Genomic DNA, 19,704 nt, shown 5'->3' on the forward strand with positions numbered 1-19,704 from the left:
ACGCCGCCGACATCCCACAGTGCCCCGCGGCGCTCGCTCTATTTCCTTCCCGCTCCTCCTCCGTCCCGGCGGGCTGTGCGCCAGAGCGTTTCCGCCTCCGCTCTTCTTCTCCTCCCGGCCGGGCCGCAGCGCAGAGGACGGTCGCTAGGTCGTTGGCAGCGGCGGGTGAGAGAAGCCCGGCTCGCCTCCGTGGGGGGGGAGGGGGGTCGCTCCGCGAGGGGAGCTGTGGGGGGAGGGGGCGCTGTCCGGCTGGTGGGATGCTGGGGCCGTTATAGGCCCATGTATGCGGGGAGGGGGCTTTTCCCATCACCGCTGCCCCTCCCCCCTTCCCTGGTGTCCGTTGCCATGGCTACACCGCACGTGCCTTGCCCCGCCTTACGGCCCTCCGCGGGCGTCACTTTCCAGACTAGAGCCAGGTGACTCGCGGGGCCCGCCCTATTCGGCGTAGTCCTAAAGCAGGGGGTCAGCTGACCCGGCCAGGGGGTCAGCAGGGAGCCGGCCCAGCTTGCAGACGATGCCAAACTGCTCCAGCCAGCTCAGTCCAGCGCGGGCTGTGGCAGGGTCTCCCCAAACTGGATGACTGGATCATGTGGGTCGATGTGAAGTCAGGCCCATTGGGAAAACGGGTGGGGACGAATTTAGCTGTGACCGCTCCAGAGAGAGATCTTGGAGGCCTTCTCTGAAGACATCTGCTCCGTGTTCAGCAGCATTCAAAAAGCAAACAATGTTAGGACTCAGTAAGGAAGCGATAGCGATGATCCTTATTGCCTCTATATAAACCCATGCTACGCCCATATCTTGAATACTCTGTGTTGATGTGATACCTCTTTTGATACAAGGCAATCTTGGCATTGGGAAAAGCTTAGAAAAGGGGCAACAAAAATTAATAGGGCTATGGAACGGCTGCCATATGAGGAGAGATTACTAAGATTGGGACTTTTCATCTTGGAAAAGACAGTAGGGGGATATGATGGAGGTCTATAAAATCATGACTAGAGAAGGCAAGTAACACAAGAACTAAGGGTTTCCAAATGAAATTATAGGTAGCAGGTTTAAAACAAACAAAAGGAAGTATTTCTTCATGCAACACAGAGTCATCCTGTGGAACTCCTCGCCAGAGGATGCTGTGAAGACCAGGATTTTAACAGGGTTCAAAAAAGAACTAGATGAATTAATAGAGAATAGGTCCATAAATGGCTATTAGCTAGGATAGCAGGAGTGGTGTCCCTAGCCTTTGTTTGTCAAGGAATGGGTGACAGGAGATGGACTGCTTGATGACTGCCTGTTCTGTTCATTCCCTCTGGGACATTTGGCATTGGCCACTGTTGGCAGACAGGATACTGTGCTAGATGGACATCTTACACAGTATGACTGGTCTTATATTGTTCTTCTTGATTTGTCAAGATGTCTTCATGATGATCTCAAAATGTTGGAAGAAAACATATTTACTTACAGAATTGAACCCCCCCCCCCCCCCAACAGCAGCATTTCAGTACTCTGAAAAACTTCTGTAAACAAGGCTGCAACTAATTGATCTAATTTTGTTACTTAAGATGAGGAATGAAAAGTAGAGGGAAAATAAACCTATTTTTAAAAATTATTTTGGCTTTAGTAACTTAGTGGCCTTAGCAACATGGGACAATATCTATATATATATATATATATATATCTTCAAAATGACCATTGCATTCAATCAATGCCTGTACTCCTTGTAAGGACTCCCTGCACAAAGGGCTAAGGTGTATTTCACAACTCTTGAAATAATATTCAAATCATTAAGTGCATCCAATAGTGCATCTGAAATCTGTTTCCGTATGATCCCCCTTCTGCCCGTGAACCTGGATTTGTTGAAAGGGCATGAAGAGGGAATTTAGGCAATGATGTGACTTCACAGGAGAAGAAGCTAAGAGGGAAAAAAACACATCAGTTTTCAAGTGCATTATAGTCTAGTAGATGGAGAATAGCATTCTTCCTATTGTATCTATAAATTTGAAATGTTAACTGGTAATTTTCTGTCTTTTCTCCCCCTAGAATGTTGGCTTCTAGGGCATTTAACCTAATTGGCAAGCGTGCCATTTCCACCTCCATCTGCATGAGAGGACATGGTAGGTAACTTGTTTAATTTTAGGTATGACAGCGGAGGTAATGTAACATTTTATATGCTCTTCTTAAATCTCCCAGCTTTAAACTTTATAAAAATCAGGTTTTATAAAACCTAATTTAATCACTAGTATAAATAGCAAAGACTGGGAATTCCTTGTGTTTGGAAATACTTCACAAGAGACGACAACATTGCAAGTAAAGAATCTTTAATCCTTCCTCATATTTTTATGGGTTGAGAAATATGAAATGTCTCTAAAAACCTCTTAACCCTGTCTTTGCTATCTCAGTAATTTCTGAGAGCCAAATGTGGTTTGCTGGTAGCACACTGTTGTTCAGGATTATTATTATCATCATTATTTTTGGCAGTTTGGTATGCTAAGGATATTTGACCCAGCATAAGCTGGGTATTTCGAACTTAAGTGTGTTTGCACAGGATGGGATATTATGCACATATTGAACAGCGACTGTGAAAACAAGGCAGAAAAAACAGAGTCAAAGAGCAGTGCCAAAATCTCATATTTTGGGCTTATCTACACTTAGAAGACTAAAGCAGTAGAGCTGTACCCGAATTCTTCTGTCAACCTACTGCTGTCTAAATAGAGACTTATGTCAGCTTAACAAAGCTATCAGGGATGTAGCATTTCATAACCCTGACTGATATAAAATGACATAATTTGCCAATGTAGATGGAGGCTTTACGTCTAGTGGCAAGAAAGTATAGTTGGTAGTCTGGACCATCACCACTAGATGGCATCACAGAACTACAATAGCCCTAAGGGTTTTGGATTAATAGAACCTAGACATGGTAATTGGATGAAATTGTTTAGGAAAATACAACTTGAGGGCTTTCTAAATAGTTAAAGGAATGTTGTCAACTTAAAATAGAGTACATTTTGGGAGGGGAAAAAATAGTTGAAATTACTTTCAGGTATTACAAGTTCCTCTGAGACCTTTTGCTAATTTTTATAGTCTGAAAATGTTTCCTCATGGGTATCTTTTAAAAAAAAAAAGTCTGTCCTTTGATGCTGCAATACGCATAACATGAATAAATGGGATAAAGAATAACTTTAAATATTATAATAATTTTAGGTGTTTCTTATAACACTAGTTTAAAAAAAAAATCAGACAGAAGCATTCCTCTTCCCTCCCTCCTTTAAAACTTCTTGGCATTTTTTTGCAACCTTAAGTTGAAAGAGATATTCCTGGTATTTTTGGCTTCTGTACATAAGTACATTTGATTCTCTTTTACATCAAACAGGTATTGCGAAAGTGGAAGACTTCAGTCTTCCGAATTATGTAGATCGTCGTACCATTCCCCTGCCTGAAGTGGAATATGTAAAGAATCTCTCTGCTGAGCAGAAAGCCCTGAAAGAAAAGGAAAAGGCATCATGGAGTGCCCTCTCCATTGATGAGAAGGTTGGATGTAGGTATTCGGGCATCATAAGTGACTCATAACAATACTTGGGAGGTGCACCACCTTCCTGTGCTCCCACCCAAATTTGCATTGCTAAATAGGTTGCCCCCACATGACCTCTTCCTTGACAGCCACTGGCATGGAAAAATAAGACAATCCTGCTACCAAGGAGGATGTAATCTGGTCTGCTGTGTGTTCAGTGCATGCAGTATTGATCGACATCTCACAAGAAACATATGAACAGAGAAGGAAACCTCCAACTCTCTCTAGTTGTAAGCTCTTATCCTGCAAATGGATCTGTGTGGGTGGAAACACTTTGATCAGTTTGGAGCCCCCTGAAGTTATTGGAACTCCACTGTATGCAAAAGCCCCCTGTGTGTATTAGGGATGTTAAATTGCGGGTAATCAGCTAATCGAGTAACTATTTGAGCTGTAATGAGCAAACGTAGGCTGCGTGGTATACTCAAGGACATCAAGCTTTGCACAGTGACCTGCTGCTCACTCTGCCTTTCTGAGAAACCCCTTGCTCTTTTTAGAGCTTTAGAAGCTCCTGCTTCCCCTTCTACTTTACCCATTTTTGCAGCTACCATCTCTCTATATAAAATCCTTTAGGTGGAGGTGTGCTGCTAAGCAGTCAAAGGCACCGCTTGAGTTACTGGCTGAAGGAGAGAGAAGCTGGTAAAATCCAGGTTTCACAATCGGTGGAGAACGTTAACATTTTCCCCTGCTTATGGAATAAGACAAGCTCAGTTAAATGATATTTGTTTTTCTGTGTTGGGGAAATCCTGGACATAGTGACTTGTTTTTGCTTGTTGCTAACAGGTGATATTAATTAGAAAAGGTACTACACAACAGAAATACATGCATACTTTTAGTTGGTGATTAATAAAATATTAAACAAATCTTAATATGATTGATTCAAGCACATATTTAGATGTAGAGACATTTAGAGTTGCAGGTGTAAGTGTATCTTCATACCAGTGTGTTGTGTCTAGTGAGGGCTCCCAACAGCTTGGGAGCCATATACAGTATGTGCTGTCATATCCTTTTTGTCAATATAATGAGTCTTATGTTACTTCAGCATTATCTGGTGTAATGTATTTCTTTTTGAAGCTTCTCTACATATGCAATAAACACTTCAAATTATATTTTTATAATGCCTTAAACACACTTTAGCAGAGTAGAAATAGCCTTTTAAAAAACTTCAAACTTTCGCCCCCAGATTAGCACCAAGGCTGTTGATATTAAGAGAACCATGCAGGATGTCAGGAGATTTGGGTTTTAATATGGCTTCTATCAGCTGCTGAGCTACTTTGGGCCAGATCAGATAATAGCTCTAGTGCCTTGGTTTTCCCATTTACAAAATGAGTCTAAAAATAGTGTCTTAACTCAGAGGTGCGAAGCTTAATGTTTATAGCGCACCTTGAGAACTGTGTATGCAAGATGGTGTAAACTTAAAAGTTGTTATAACATCTTTACAATTTAGAATTGGCTCTACAAATTAATGTCATTTCTCTCTATTCCCCGCCCCCTCCAGCATACACGCACAAGGATTTCAGCCACTTCTGTGTCAAGCTGAGTGGTCCATACGAACAGGGGGAATTAAAATAGATATAGCAAAGATGGGTTTCGCTGTCTCTAAAATTGTTGGGAAAATAGGTAATTTAAAAAAAATTCAAAAACGTAATGGACAACAAATGTCCTGTCATTTCTCAAGATGTATGCTCAGTCTCAGGAGCCATGTGCTAGTTGTTAAAACTCAACCGAGCAGTCTTTTTTGTGTAGCTCACAGATAATGCAGTCTTAAAGATTGATGCTTTCTCCTTTTCAGTGTATCACATCAAATTCAATGAGACCTTTGCTGAAATGAATAGGGGATCACGTGAGTGGAAGACTGTTGTTGGTGGTATTCTCTTCTTCATTGGCTTCACTGGCCTTATTGTCATTTGGCAGAGAATGTATGGTAAGTAAACCATATGTAAGGGTGATCTTAATTTCAGTTTAAAAAAAAAATCCTAACATTTTGCTTAGAACCCCAAATCTTGCATGCTAGTGTGTTACTGTGTGAAGATTGAGGAAATGCTGAATCCTTAGGTCATGCCAGTTTCTGCAAGGTTCTTTCCTATCAGTTTTAATCAGATAAATAATTTGACATCTAGGAATCTTAATCAGATTTGTATGTAGAAACCATATTCCTGTACCAATGATCACATAGCTTTCCCTTCTTCCTCCAAAACACAGTCCCAACACTGGAATCATCTCCCCCTTTCTGAGAATCTGGCTTTATTTACAGTGAAACTATGAACCATAACAGACTCCAGCCTAAGCTTTCTCATCATATTTGGCTGTTCTTAGGGTTTCTCTCACCTTCAGGACTGTCTGGCTCGGGCCCTTTCTCTGAAAGATAGCCACTCTGACCTCTATCATAGAGTGCAGTTAAATGAGCCACCTGCAACAGAGAGTTGGCAGGACTCCTAGGGTCTACACTGCAGGGCTTAACTCGAAATAAGCTATGTAAATTGAGCTACATCAATTGCGTATCTTATTTCAAAACAGGGAGTGTCTACACAGCACTTATTTCAAAAAAGAGTATTCTTCCTCCGACTTCTCTTATTCCTAGTACAATGAAGGTTACAGGAGTCAGAGTAAGAAGTCTTCCAGCTTGACAGTATTTTGACACTATTTCGAAATAACTCTGCTGTGTAGACACGGACTTAAGTTATTTCAGAATAGTGCTAGTTATTTTGAAATAGTGTTGCAGTGTACATGTACTCCTATTGTCTCCCTGCTGCACTGGCATCTGCTAATGAGTTACAGAAGAAGGCTGCCCCTCCTTACAGCATCCTCACCAATCAGTAACAGGATATTTAGAATCTATACACTGAAAACTAAATAGCTGCCATGGGATCTATTCCCTGGGCAGGTATCTTTAATGTGCATTTTCAGCTTTGAGTTAAGTGGATTTTTCATGAGATCATGTAAATGGTGTTGAACATCCTTATATCATACTTAAATCCCAACTGAATTTTGAATTGCAGTTTATGGTCCTATTCCTCACACCTTCTCTGAGGAATGGATTGCTATGCAGACCAAGAGAATGCTGGACATGAGAATTAACCCAATCGAGGGTTTCTCAGCCAAATGGGACTACGACAAGAACGAATGGAAGAAGTAAAATCACTCCTGGGATCACTGGACCACTGTCCTCTTGAATTTTAAATGATTCCATTACCTACATGTGACCTCATTGCTTATGTACTGGAACAAACTCTCCATTTAAATATAAATGCTAATAAATGTCTGGTTTACTTGAAAGATTCTTGTATTGATTTTAAATGTTTTCAGTTGTGTAGGCCCTAATGAACATAGATTTTTGCCCCTTAGCAAACTAAGTACTACTGTATTGTCTTGTTTTGATAGCACAGCGGGTTCAGTAAAAGGGAATGTAATGCCCATGTTTCCACTTACTTTCAGTTGCGATGGTCTGCCTTTATAAGAACAACACTCAATTTAAAAATGGAATGGAGCTTTTTTTCAAATGCATGGTCCCTCACACTTATAATATTGAAGTAGTGAAGTTTCATGGTGTTCTTTACCAATGCTTTTATCTGAGCCATTGGTCCTGGAAATCCCTCTAAGTGGTGATTTATCTTTTATTAGCTCTTCACATTTTCTTTAGACTGTTACATTTCTTCTTAAGTGCAGAAGTAGCAGAATCTAAAGTGTTTGTACAGCCAGAAGTCAGTATGTCTACATAAAAATCTGAACCGCATTCAGTACAAGCAGATCACAGCTTCCAGGAAAGCTACCATGGACTATCTTCATCCCTGAGATAGATAGCATTTCAGTATGCAAAACACAGTAGCTTGACAGATTTGAATCCAACTCACCCCCCCCTTTTTTGGGGGGGGGAGGAGGAAGGGGTAAGGAAAGTTGGCTGAGAACTCTCTCTAGCTTCTGACCTCCATTTCCAGTCTGACCCATGTCTGTTTCATGCCCAGATGTAATTTTTGGAGAGTAGGAAAGGTTTTATAATGGATAGGATGCTTCTCACTTTGTGTGGCCTCCAACTGATTTTTCTGCAGATCAGCAGCCCAAAAAAAGGTTTCCTGCCCCTGGTTTATAAGAAGCAGGGCTTAGGAGAGGTCACTAGGGCTAAGTCTACACTGCATAGTTATTCCAAAATAGCTTATTCTGAAATAGCACGTCTACACTGCAGGGAAGCCTCAACGTTAATTCAAGGCAGGCTTCCCTAATGTAGATGTGCTATCTTGATTTAGAGCCCCAGGAGGAATAATTTAGAATGGCCTTTGTGAGGGGCTATATCAAAATAGCAGAAGTGGAGTGTCTACACACGCTTTATTTTGGAATAGGCATTGTTGTTCGTACAGTGAGGTTTATGGAAGTTGGAATAAGCTGTCTTATTTCAAAATTATTTTGGAATAACAGCTGTTATTCCAAAATAACTTTGCTGTGTAGATGCACCCTATCATATTTCTGTTTGGGCCTGGACTATTTTCTTTAAATGCAAATTTAACAAAACAGAGAAATATACACACTTTAATATTTACAATTGGGCTCCCTTTAGTACCGGATGAGAGGCTATGTAGACTTCCTCATCTCTGGCAGAACATTAGGAGCATTGAAGTGTTCAGAAATGAGCAATACCTTAGCCAATAGGAATGATCTATTTACCTGAAATCCTCTTGTATTTACATAAAGTGATCTGAATGCATTCTATCATCACACCTTTTCTCATGCAGCGCTTGCATAATGGGTGAAGTAATAGAAGATAAGACTATGCTTCTAGCTGAGCAGGGAGGAAATGTGTAGATTCCGTGGGGACTGGTACCAAACAATCCTAAGGTAGTTAATCAGCATCCCTTAACACATCACGTGTGATCAGCACTAATGGCATTGTGAGGTGGGCCGCCTTTGGGGTTACGTTCTATATTTTGGACTGTAGTGGAGAGCTAACGGGGGCCTAGGTCACAGTATTCCTGTAGACCAGTCACTAGGTCCAATGTTTAAAAGTGGCCTCTCAGCTTGTGAAGTTATTTTTGGGTACCATGTTTAAGAGATTTTTTTTTCCCTTCCCTTTCCCTCCACCTCTATCTTTCCCATTGAACAGGAGCAACAACTCTGAAACCAGTTTGTGTAAGTCTAAAGCTGGACGCCCAGTGACCCAAAATCAGAGGGCTTGGTGTTTACTTCCTCTATTGCATCCCTTTTCCCCCTCTTGGTCTCCTCTTTCCTAAGCTGAAAAGTCCCAGTCTTAAAACATCTCCCCTCCACTGTGCAAAGGGAGAAAAAAAGAAGGCAAATTCCTGATTGAATTTCTCTGTAAAATCAGAAGCAACTTCACCTGTGATATATACATGCTTATGAGCTTACAGAGAGCTTTTCAGGTCTGGGAAATACAAGGTGGAACAGATTAGCTAGCAGCAAACATTTCAAGGGACCATTCAAGGTGCGGTGAGCAATTAACACTCTCCAATCATGGGGAGGGGCTATTAGTTATAATAACTTAGGGAGAGGGTTAATTCTCTAGTTATAACCTAAATTGTTGTAATACAGCATCAATCTTTAGTCCATGATTTTAGTGTCTAGCAAACAGGTGCAACTAGCGAGGGGTGATATGGGGGCCCACTGGCCAAGTGACACGCCCCCAGCTGAAGCAAGGGCCAGGACACTTGCTCACCATGCTGGCCCTGCCTCACCGAACCCCTTCTCTGCCCCTGGCCCTTGCTCCACCCCTACCTCACCTTGTCCCCCAATCTCCTGAGCACTGTGGCTTGGGGGACTAGTAGGTGTGGGGTCTGTTGCTGGCACTGGGAGTGGGGAGGGGTCCAATTTTCCTGCACTTATCAGCAGGGGCAGTGGAACCGAACGGCCTCAGCTCGCTCTTCTCTCCGACCACATTGCTCTGTTTCCTGCTGGTGAGCGTGGGGTGGTCCCACCCTTCCCCTGAGCAACATGAGCAGAGCAAGTGGGGGCTGTATTGCCCCGCTGCCAGTGAGTGTGGGACCTCTGCTGCAGCACCAGGGCTCCTACTGCAGTGCCAGGCCCCTCCTTGCTAACCCCTGGGCCACTCAGAGACTCTAGCCCCATTGGCTGCTGTCTGGCCCTTTGCCCCTCCTGCACATAGCTTTTTTGAGTACGTATGCACCTCCGTGCCCCTCTGGGTTACCCCTGCTAGCAAAGTTGCAAATTTAAGCTCACAGGCTCATCTTTTGAAGCAGAAAGGTTTCCTTTAAGGATGGGGACTGAGAGGTCAGGTATGGTGATGGCTTTTTGGAAAGCATTCGCCCGCAGAGGATGTGGTGGTTTTGTCTTTGACTGTTTTCCTGCGGAGGCTGATGCGAGAGCACCCGCCACTGTGTGTGAGAGGCATGTGTAGGAGCCCGGGATCTTGAAAGTTGTATTGATTGTTGTAACAGTGAGGATAGGTTTGACCATAGCGGACGTGAGAACAGAATCTGGCCTGACAAAGACAGAGAAATGACTTGGTTTTGTAGGGCTGATATTCCAGACAGGACCTTACAGAATATGGCCCACCAGGTGAACTCAGCTGTGCCAGGAAACACTGGGGAGAGCAGGGAACAAATGCCTGGAGCAGACGGTGGAGGGAAATGAATGGGGGAAGGGAGGGTCGCTTACACTCTGTCAGGTGGAAGGGACAGAATGCAGCAGCTGTGGGGACAATAGCCAAGTGCCTGCGGGTAAAGTCCTGCTGAATGCACTGGAAAACCGCATGCACGTAGGGATTGCTTGCTGTGGCTTTGCCCTGCACTCGCGTCTCACTTAAATATTTAAATCATCTTCCTATGCTATAGTTCTGCACCACCCCAGAGCTTGGGAGCACTTTTGCAGCAGCTGCTGCAGTGAGATTCAGCACCGACCTGGCAAAGGACAGGGAAAGGGCATAGGGGGAGTTGCAGGGAGAGGAGTGAATGACTAACTCCAAAAGCTTCCTCTCAGCCGGTGTGTATGCACAGTCCCCAAAGGGGTAGGGGATCCGGAAGAGAAACCTGAGTCGCACATCCTGGGCACCTTCCTTCATCCAACTCCGCCCTGTACTGGCTGCAATAGTCAGTGCTCCCTCCTTCCACTGAGAAGCGGAGACCTAGGCAGAGCTGCTGCAGCTGGCAGGTGAGCTGAATTTGCTAGAGCTCTGCAAACTCCTGCCCTTATGCATGCCTCCCGCTCTCTCTGCAGGCAGCTGCATGCAGCTTTGGGTTGCTCGTTTAGAGGAGGCAGGTCTCCTGATTTTTTTTGTTTTTGTTTTTGGCAGAGTCCTTGTTACTAAGAGGGAGCCTTTGCCTTGAGAAAGAGCTGTCATGGGGACTGGAATGAGCAAGGTACACGCACTTCAACACTGCAGCTAGTACATTTGAGTCAATAATGCTGATAAATTGGAGAACCTTTTACTCTGATCTAGCTCAGGAATCCTGCGCTGACCAGTAGGAAAGAGGAGATGCCTGCATGTGATCTAATATATCTTTCCCTTCTGTGATTCTTACAGCTTAGAAGCTTGTTGTAGTTTTCCCTGGGAAAAGGACAGAGATTTTAAAGACGATCATTGTTAAAACAAACAACAATCCCTGGCAAGTCTCAGAGGGGTAGCCATGTTAGTCTGTATCTGAAAAAACAACTAGGAGTCCTGTGGCACCGTAGAGAGATTGATTTGGGCATAAGCTTTCGTGGGTTAAACCCACTTCATCAGATGAATTGGAGTGGAAGTTACAGAGGAAAGGGTATATATACTGTGTTAATGAAGCTAATCAAGACAAGGTGGAGGTGGCTCATTCACAGCATTAGGTGTGGAGATGCGAAAATCCAGAGAGGGGAAATTGCCTTTGTAATGCTCTAACCAGTAAAGATCCTTATTCAATCCTAAATTGATTGTATTTAATTTGATCTTAACTGGTTAACGCACCTCAGAGGCAATTTCCCCTTTCTGGATATTCACATTTCCACACCAGGGCTACGTCTAGACTGGCATGATTTTCCGGAAATGCTTTTAACGGAAAAGTTTTCTGTTAAAAGCATTTTCGGAAAAGAGCATCTAGATTGGCACGGAAGCTTTTCCGCAAAAGCACTTTTGCGCAAAAGGGCCAGTGTAGACAGCTGATATTTGCTTTGCGCAAAAAAGCCCCGATCGCCATTTTCACGATCGGGGCTTTTTTGCGCAAAACAAATCTCAGCTGTCTACACTGGCCCTTTTGCGCAAAAGGGACTTTTGTCCGAACGGGAGCAGCATAGTATTTCTGCAAAAAGCACTGATTTCTTACTGTAGGAAGTCAGTGCTTTTGTGGAAATTCAAACGGCCAGTGTAGACAGCTGGCAAGTTTTTCTGGAAAAGTGGCTGATTTTCCGGAAAAACTGGCCAGTCTAGATACAGCCCAAATGCTGTGAATGAGCCACTTCCACACTGACTTATTAAGCTTCATTAACACAATAATAACCCTTGGGTTACTTAAACTTAGATAGTAAGCCCCTGGAGGTAAGGACTATCTTTGCGCTCTATATTTGGACAGTACCTTGCAGAATGGAGTCCTGATCAATTGCTGGAGTGTCTAAGTGTTCCCAACAAATACTTTCTTGGATGGGAAACAATTAGGGAAATTACCCTGGGTCTGGAAATTAATTTTTTGTTCCTGGGGTAATAAGAACATCACACCATTAGCATCGCTAGGCCAGCAGTCACCAAGCCAGTCATCCTATCACATCCTAATTCACTACAGTGTACAGGTGGGAGGGAGGGTGTATTTTCCCTACTTTTTACCAATTAAAATTTTTTTTGGTTATGTTGCTATCCCTTGGACATGATTCACTGGGAGAGAAAGAAGATTTTGATAGGGTGTTTGTTACTCAGCTGTCATTCTCATGCAGGCAGTGAAAGGATGGATTACAGTCCATGTCCCTAAATAACCAGGAGAGGCATGACTTATCTAGTTTAAAATTAGATCCTGGCACTAAAACAGAGACACCGGACCAGCACAGACTCTTGCCATGGTATCCTCATGCTGCTGCTTCGTGGTGGAATAAATATCACAAACAAGATGGCTGACTTCCCTGCAGGAAAGACTAGGAAGTTTTATGAGAACTTCTCCATAGACAGCCTGGATCTCGGAATTGTCCCTCTGGCACACTACGGGTACGTCTACACAGCAGCATTATTTTGGAATAACCAACGTTATTCTGAAATAACATAGTGTGCGTCTACACTACAAGTCTTTATTTCGAAAGGCCGGAGGACTTCTTACTCTGACTCATGGTAATCCTCATTTCACGAGGAGTAAGGGAAGTCGGCAGAAGAGTGTTCTTCCTTCGGCTTCTTGCTGTGTAGACAGTGCTAAAAGCCGAATTAAGCTATTTCAACTTAATATATTCAATTGACATAGCTGAAGTTGCTTAGAGTAATTTGACTTTAGCCCTGTTGTGTAGATGTACCCTATGGCCCTGGTTGTGCAATAAGAGATTTATAGGGGGGCCCCTTTCAACATTGGGCCTGTGTTTTATGGCTCCAAATCCAAACCTCAGAACTGAAAATTCCCCAATTTTGGGGAATATCGGTGCTTAATATTTGGAGAAGCAGGGATGTGTTCTCCATAGTGCATCAACAATACAGAATTCCTATTTCTGATTCACAGCCATTTGCAAGTCCTCTACTACCTTTTTGAGAGCTTAGTAATGCCATACAGTCACCAGAATCAAATAATACATATTTTTACACATTTTGGGGCCAAACTCCACTGTTAAGTCTTGGGTTGTTGGAGCCCTCGGGTTCAAAGTGGGATTAATTAGGAATTATTTTCCCCTCTTTTGTGTGATTATTCTACCCTATGGTGTATAGTGGCTTTACCTACTGCTGACTGGCTTTATTATACAGAATGATTGGACTTTTATGGGGAAAATATAGTTGTGCTTTGTCTTGGATCTTGTTTTTGTTGCAATAACTTCAAAAGTCCTAAGTACAGAATACATCTGAACTGTTCTTCCTGCGCCAAAAGAAGACACTCAGCAGATTGAAGTGTAGGTAACATGAATCTCTGGGGAAGGGACGTCTGTCCAGGGGCAGCACTGGATTGTAGCAGTGACTAAACCAGCAGACGATAAGTAGAGAGCATAGCTTCCCTCTTCCTATTCATCGGGGGAGGAGAGAACAGCTGAACAAGTGAGATGACTCGTTGTAGCAGCCTCAGTTCCTTTTTCCTTTTTTCTTTCTTTTTTTTTCTCCCCCCTCTCCTATTTATTTCGAGTTTTCATATCTCGTACTCATACTCTGGTCATCTGTAGAAGTGGGCTGTGCCCACGAAAGCTCATGATGCCATCTACATCAGTGGTCCCCAACCTTTTGGGGCTGCCGGGTGCCTGGGGGCGGGGCAGCGCATGCGCCATGCACCCAGGGGCAGGGCCGCCCATGCGCCACGTGCCTGGAGCTGGCACTGTGCATGTGCCACGAGCCCGGGACAGGGGCCGCCCATGCACCACACACCCGGGGCCGGCACCGTGCATGTGCTGCGCTCCCGGGGGCAGGGCCGCCCATGCGCCACGTGCCTGGAGCCGGCACTGTGCATGTGCCATGCGCCCGGGGCAGGACCGGCCTAGATCATTCGGCGGGCGCACATAAATGCCCTGGCGGGCGCCATGGCACCCACAGGCATCGTGTTAGGGACCACTGATCTACATGTTTTGTTAATCTATAAAGTGCTACCAGACCATTTGTTGTGAGATCTCAGCCTCTCTACAGGACAGAAAACAAGTTACTGAGTTGGCTGTGTGGAATGGTTATTTACTAAAGCTTTCCTTTTAGCATCCATACATGAGAGATCAGGAGTTTTTAGTGGTCATTTGTAGAAGCTGAGAGAGTAGATTTAAATAATTTAAGCAGCTTTATGGCATGTAAATATTTATAGGCTGGGGAGACAGTATAGAGGGTTTGACTACATTTTTCTGATTAAAAACAATGAGGAGTCCTGTGGCGCTTTAGAAGCTAATAATTATATTGGGGCATGAGCTTTCATGGGTAAAACCCACTTCATCAGATGAGTTGGTGTGGAATCCAGGGTATATCCCCTACTCATTGAGCCTCTAGCTATCATCCTTGGAAAATCATGGGAGACAGGAGAGATTCCAGAAGACTGGAAAAGGGCAAATATAGTGCCCATTTATAAAAAGGGAAATAAGAACAACCTAGGAAACTACAGACCAGTTAATTTAACTTCTGTGCCAGGGAAGATAATGGAGCAAGTAATTAAGGAAATCATCTGTAAACACTTGGAAGGTAGCAAGGTGATAGGGAACAGCCAGCATGGATTTGTAAAGAATAAATCATGTCAAACCAATCTGATAGCTTTCTTTGATAGGATAACGAGTCTTGTAGATAAGGGAGAAGCGGTGGATGTGGTATACCTAGACTTTAGTAAGGCGTTTGATACGGTCTCGCATGATATTCTTATCTATAAACTAGGCAAATACAACTTAGATGGGGCTACTATAAGGTGGGTGCATAACTGGCTGGATAATCGTACTCAGAGAGTAGTTATTAATGGTTCACAATCCTGCTGGAAAGGTATAACAAGTGGGGTTCCGCAGGGGTCTGTTTTGGGACCGGCTCGGTTCAATATCTTCATCAATGATTTAGATATTGGCATAGAAAGTACGCTTATTAAGTTTGCAGATGATACCAAGCTGGGAGGGGTTGCAACTGCTTTGGAGGATAGGGTCATAATTCAAAATAATCTGGACAAATTGGAGAAATGGTCTGAGGTAAACAGAATGAAGTTTAATAAAGAGAAATGCAAAGTGCTCCACTTAGGAAGGAACAATCTGTTTCACACGTACAGAATGGGAAGCGACTGTCTAGGAAGGAGTATGGCAGAAAGGGATCTAGGGGTTATAGTGGACCACAAGCTGAATATGAGTCAGCAGTGTGATGCTGTTGCAAAAAAAGCAAACATGATTCTGGGATGCATTAACAGGTGTGTTGTGAGCAAGACACAAGAAGTCATTTTTCCGCTCTACTCTGCGCTTGTTAGGCTTCATTTGGAGTATTGTGTCCAGTTCTGGGCACCGCATTTCAAGAAAGATATGGAGAAATTGGAGAGGGTCCAGAGAAGAGCAACAAGAATGATTAAAGGTCTAGAGAACATGACCTATGAAGGAAAGCTGAAAGAATTGGGTTTGTTTAGTTTAGAAAAGAGAAGATTGAGCGGGGACATGATAGCCGTTTTCAGGTATCTAAAAGGGTGTCATAAGGAAGAGGGAGAAAACTTGTTCATCTTGGCCTCTGAGGATAGAAAAAGAAGCAGTGGGCTTAAAATGCAGCAAGGGAGGTTTAGGTTGGATATTAGGGAAAAATTCCTAACTGTTAGGGTGGTCAAACATTGGAATAAATTGCCCAGGGAGGTTGTGGAATCCCCATCTCTGGAGATATTTAAGAGTAGGTTAGATAAATGTCTATCAGGGATGGTCTAGACAGTATTTGGTCCTGCTATGGGGGCAGGGGACTGGACTCGATGACCTCTCGAGGTCCTTTCCAGTCCTAGTATTCTATATTCTATGATTTTATACATAATAGCAAAATTGTAGGACCAATGTTAATGAAGCTAATTAAGTCAGGCTAGATGTGTCTCTTTCACAGCATTTGATGTGCAAATGCAAATATCAAAGGTGGAGGAAATTGTCTTTGTAGCACATTATCTAGGTAATATCTTTAATCAAGCCCAAGTTGATAGAGGACTTTTCTGCTAAGTTAACATTTGCATCACCCAAACTGCAAACTTCTGATTTAGCAGAAAACAAACTGAATGACCACAGCAGGTTTGTACATAGGTAGACTCCATTTCCACTAGAAGTGCTGGTATGACACTTTTATGCCAGCATAGAATGTCTTGTCATTGGGATGCCAGGAACCCCCCCGGACTAAAGCTGTTTTGAATCTGTCCCTGCTAAGGAATGTGATGACTACAACTGTGTTTCCTACCATGACCACTTGGGACTTCACTACAACTCAGATTCTCCTGCTCCAAAAGCAGAAGTAGCAGGCTCCTGCCATCTTAGTTAAAGGAGAATCCGCTTAGCTATTAGCAGTATGGGGCCTATGACACACAAGTTGCATTGTTCTGATTCCATTCAGTAGATGGCGGGGTACACATTCAGTGGTAGATAGTTCATTACAATACTTCCCACTAGAACTGGCAGAAAAAAAACAGGAAAAAAGTAAAAAAAAAAAAATTAAAAAATATTTTTTCAGCTAGCTCTTCATAATACTTATCTTCGAGGACTGGGAAAATACTAGCTTTTTATTTCCATAACTACAACCCTTCCTCCAGCCCCTCCTCCTCATACATGCTCATGGCTGTTTGCCCCTGTTTTCAGTGTGCATCAACACTGGGTCTAGTTTTCATGGAGTTTTAAAGGAGGAGTGACTAGAATCAAAGCAATAGCTTACAGAACAGTCTGGATGTCTGAGGAGAGAACCCAAACGTTCAGAAATCATGAGTCCAGCCCCCTTATTGTGACAATTGACTTAAAACCAATCTTTCTTCTATTTTTTTGCCATCAATATACAGAATAAATTTTATTGCATGCCCCAAAGCATATGTGGATATACACCCACCAGTAGAAACACATGCTGCCATCTGTGGGTGCTCTGATAATTAGTGGAATGGCATCTGAATCTCTCCTGGGTGGCTGCCCAAGCGCTCAATTTACAGGAAACACTGTTTAAGCCAGGAGGCTTATTTAAAAAAAATAATACACGAGAGCCCCTTTTCTTTTGCCTTCTGGCTTTTGAACCTTTAAGGTGCACTGCACTAGGTCCCTGCTTTTCTTTGCAGGCCCCAAAGGCATGTGTCCCTGTGGGTTAAGAGGAGAGCGCTCCCTCCTTATGGGGATCAGGATGCGCCTTTTTAAAAGGGAAGGCTGAGCTTCTTCTGCAATGGCAGGAGTCCAGCAACTGGGTCTTTATGAAAAGCCTTGGCATTTAAAAATTATATATGGGATATATACACCTATCTCAGAGCGCTGGAAGGGACCTTAAGAGGTCATCTAGTCCAGTCCCTGCCCTTATGGCAGGACCACGTACCATCCCTGATCGATTTGCCTCAGCTCCCTAAATGGCTCCCTGTGATGATGTGTTGGGGTTCCCCCGATGCTGCACCCCCATAACCACAAGAACAGACTTCACCAGCCAGTAGAATAGAGGGGGTTTATTGCTTCTTCAGGATACAGCACAGCCTAGACGTGATGTGTCTACAGGAGTCTGGGCCAGGATGCCTCAGACCCAGGGGCGGCCCGTGAGTATAGGCTGACTTGGCCATCGCCTCGGACGCCTCCTTCAACAGGGTGCACCATGATGACGTCATGCCATTGACGGCCATTCAGGCGGGGGTGCTGATCTTGCGTTCCACCTGGGGCGCCAGCTGCTGCAGCCTGCCTCAAGCTGCCCCTGTTTACATCCCTTGTGAATGGGGTCCCTAGGCTCCTGGATTCCAGCCCCTCCTTAGTCTGTCCCCTTCCTGGTTCCAGCCCAAGACTCTCCCCTCCCCGCATGCTCACGTCCTTTTCCATCCCTTCCCTTAACGGTAGAACCGGTTCGGTCACTGTCATGGGGGCCCTCAAGGTGCCCCCCCGCTGGGCAGTGCTTACAAACAGAGGCCAGGAGGGGTCCTCCACAGCCCAAGCACAGCAACCAGCAAGGTCCTGCCACTACATCACACCCCCTCAAGCATTGCGCTCACAATCCTGGGCTTAACAGGCCAACGCTCAAACCACTAAGCTGTCCCTCCCTCCTCTCAGAGTTGGTAACACTGTGAGTCCCCGGCTCAAGACTGCTGCTTCCTTTGAGAGCCTGGATCGTGCTAGGCTTCAAAGCAGCCTCTCGCAAGGAGCTCAGGGAACGGTTTATCCAGGCGAGCAGGATCCTGAAGAGCCTTTTGGCTGTAAGGAGCCTGGCAGCAGACCGAGTGACCCACACGGCCTAAGGGAACTCATGGACCCAGTAAAGTGTATTATGACTTGAATTAAAAAGGAGCTTCCTGCCCCCCGTAAGGAGGATCTCCTCTCCGCTTTGGGGCCAGGAGCAGAGCCGCAAAGACAGACCCGATTTGCTCAGAAGCACTGGCTGAAATACCCCCATTGGAAAGTATTACAATTTCCATCTCTTCCCAGCCCTGGCTGCATCTCCGGAGCCAGCACTGAAACCTGTGTGCAAGACCTCGTCGCCATAGAAACACAACACAAAGGCCCCGCGTCGCTTGGCACAGCCGTGGCGCCTCATCGTTTAAAGTCAAGCTGCGTCTGTTGAGAGGTCGCGGCGGGTGCTGCTTGTGTTTTGGTTGCCAGGCAACGTGGCGTGTGCTTGGGGCTTGGCGGCGGGTCAGGTGAGCTGGGTTGGCATTTGGGCCACATTCCCCAGCAGTGTCACTGGCTGGTCGCATGAGCTTTGGTGCCTCTTCTGGGGGTATCACAGTGAACATAAGAACAGCCATGCTGGGTCAGACCAACCTTCCTTCTAGCCCAGTATCCTGTCTTCCAACAGTGGCCAATGCCAGATGCCCCAGAGGGAGTGAACGCAACAGGTAATCATCACATGATCCCTCTCCTGTCACCCATTTCCAGCCTTTGACAAGCAGAGGGTAGGGACACACTAATAAGTATTGATGGACCTAGCCTCCATGAATCTATCTGGTTCTTTTCGGAACTCTGTTGAAGTCCTAGTCTTCACAACATCCTCTGGCGAGGAGTTCCACAGGTTGACTGTGTGTTGTGTGAAGAAAAACTTCCTTTGGTTTGTTTTAAATCTGCTGCCTATTAATTTCTTTTGGCGACCTCTTATGTTATGGGAACAAGTAAATAACTTTTCCTTATTCACTTTCTCCATACTTGTCATGATTTTATGGACCTCTATCATATCTCCCCTTAGTCTCCTCTTTTCTAAGCTGAAAAGTCCCAGTCTTTTTAATCTCTCTTCATATGGCACCTGTTCCAAACCCCTAAACATGTTTGTTGCTCATTTCTGAACCTTTTCCAATACCAATATATCTTTTTTGAGATGAGGCAACCACACCTGTACGAAGTATTCAAGATGAGGGTGTACCATAGATTTATACTGAGGGATTAAGACAGTCTTTGTCTTTTTCTCTATTCTCTATCCCCTTTTTAATGATTCATAGCAT

At 44.3% G+C, this 19,704-nt stretch overlaps 2 protein-coding genes across 6 annotated transcripts in view; both read left to right on the forward strand.

Annotated features, from left to right (window-relative positions):
- The first annotated feature begins 25 nt into the window (after window positions 1–25).
- COX4I1 (cytochrome c oxidase subunit 4I1) lies at window positions 26–6,832 on the forward strand. Its single transcript, XM_075939954.1, has 5 exons — window positions 26–165; window positions 2,032–2,105; window positions 3,362–3,526; window positions 5,349–5,480; window positions 6,556–6,832. Exons 2-5 carry the CDS (start codon window positions 2,033–2,035, stop codon window positions 6,690–6,692), a joined length of 507 nt encoding a protein of 168 aa, XP_075796069.1. The 5' UTR covers window positions 26–165; window position 2,032; the 3' UTR covers window positions 6,693–6,832.
- A 3,431-nt stretch (window positions 6,833–10,263) lies between these two features.
- Window positions 10,264–19,704, forward strand: part of LOC102456181 (dual specificity protein phosphatase 22-A-like) — a 67,050-nt gene continuing 57,609 nt past the window's right edge. Inside the window, exons 1-2 of one of the 5 annotated variants that reach the window (XM_025178615.2) lie at window positions 10,264–10,669; window positions 10,812–10,878. Coding sequence is in view for 4 of the 5 variants with exons in the window: in XM_075939949.1 (XP_075796064.1) it covers window positions 18,965–19,107 (143 nt within the window). In the remaining variant the exon portion in view is untranslated. Of the gene's footprint in view, window positions 10,670–10,811; window positions 10,879–18,856; window positions 19,108–19,704 lie in introns of those variants that run through there. The other 4 variants (XM_075939950.1, XM_006137364.4, XM_075939949.1 and 1 more) reach the window with 4 other exon arrangements.

This window comes from Pelodiscus sinensis, chromosome 12, assembly GCF_049634645.1.
Source record: "Pelodiscus sinensis isolate JC-2024 chromosome 12, ASM4963464v1, whole genome shotgun sequence".
In the NCBI taxonomy this organism is placed as follows: Eukaryota; Metazoa; Chordata; order Testudines; family Trionychidae; genus Pelodiscus; species Pelodiscus sinensis.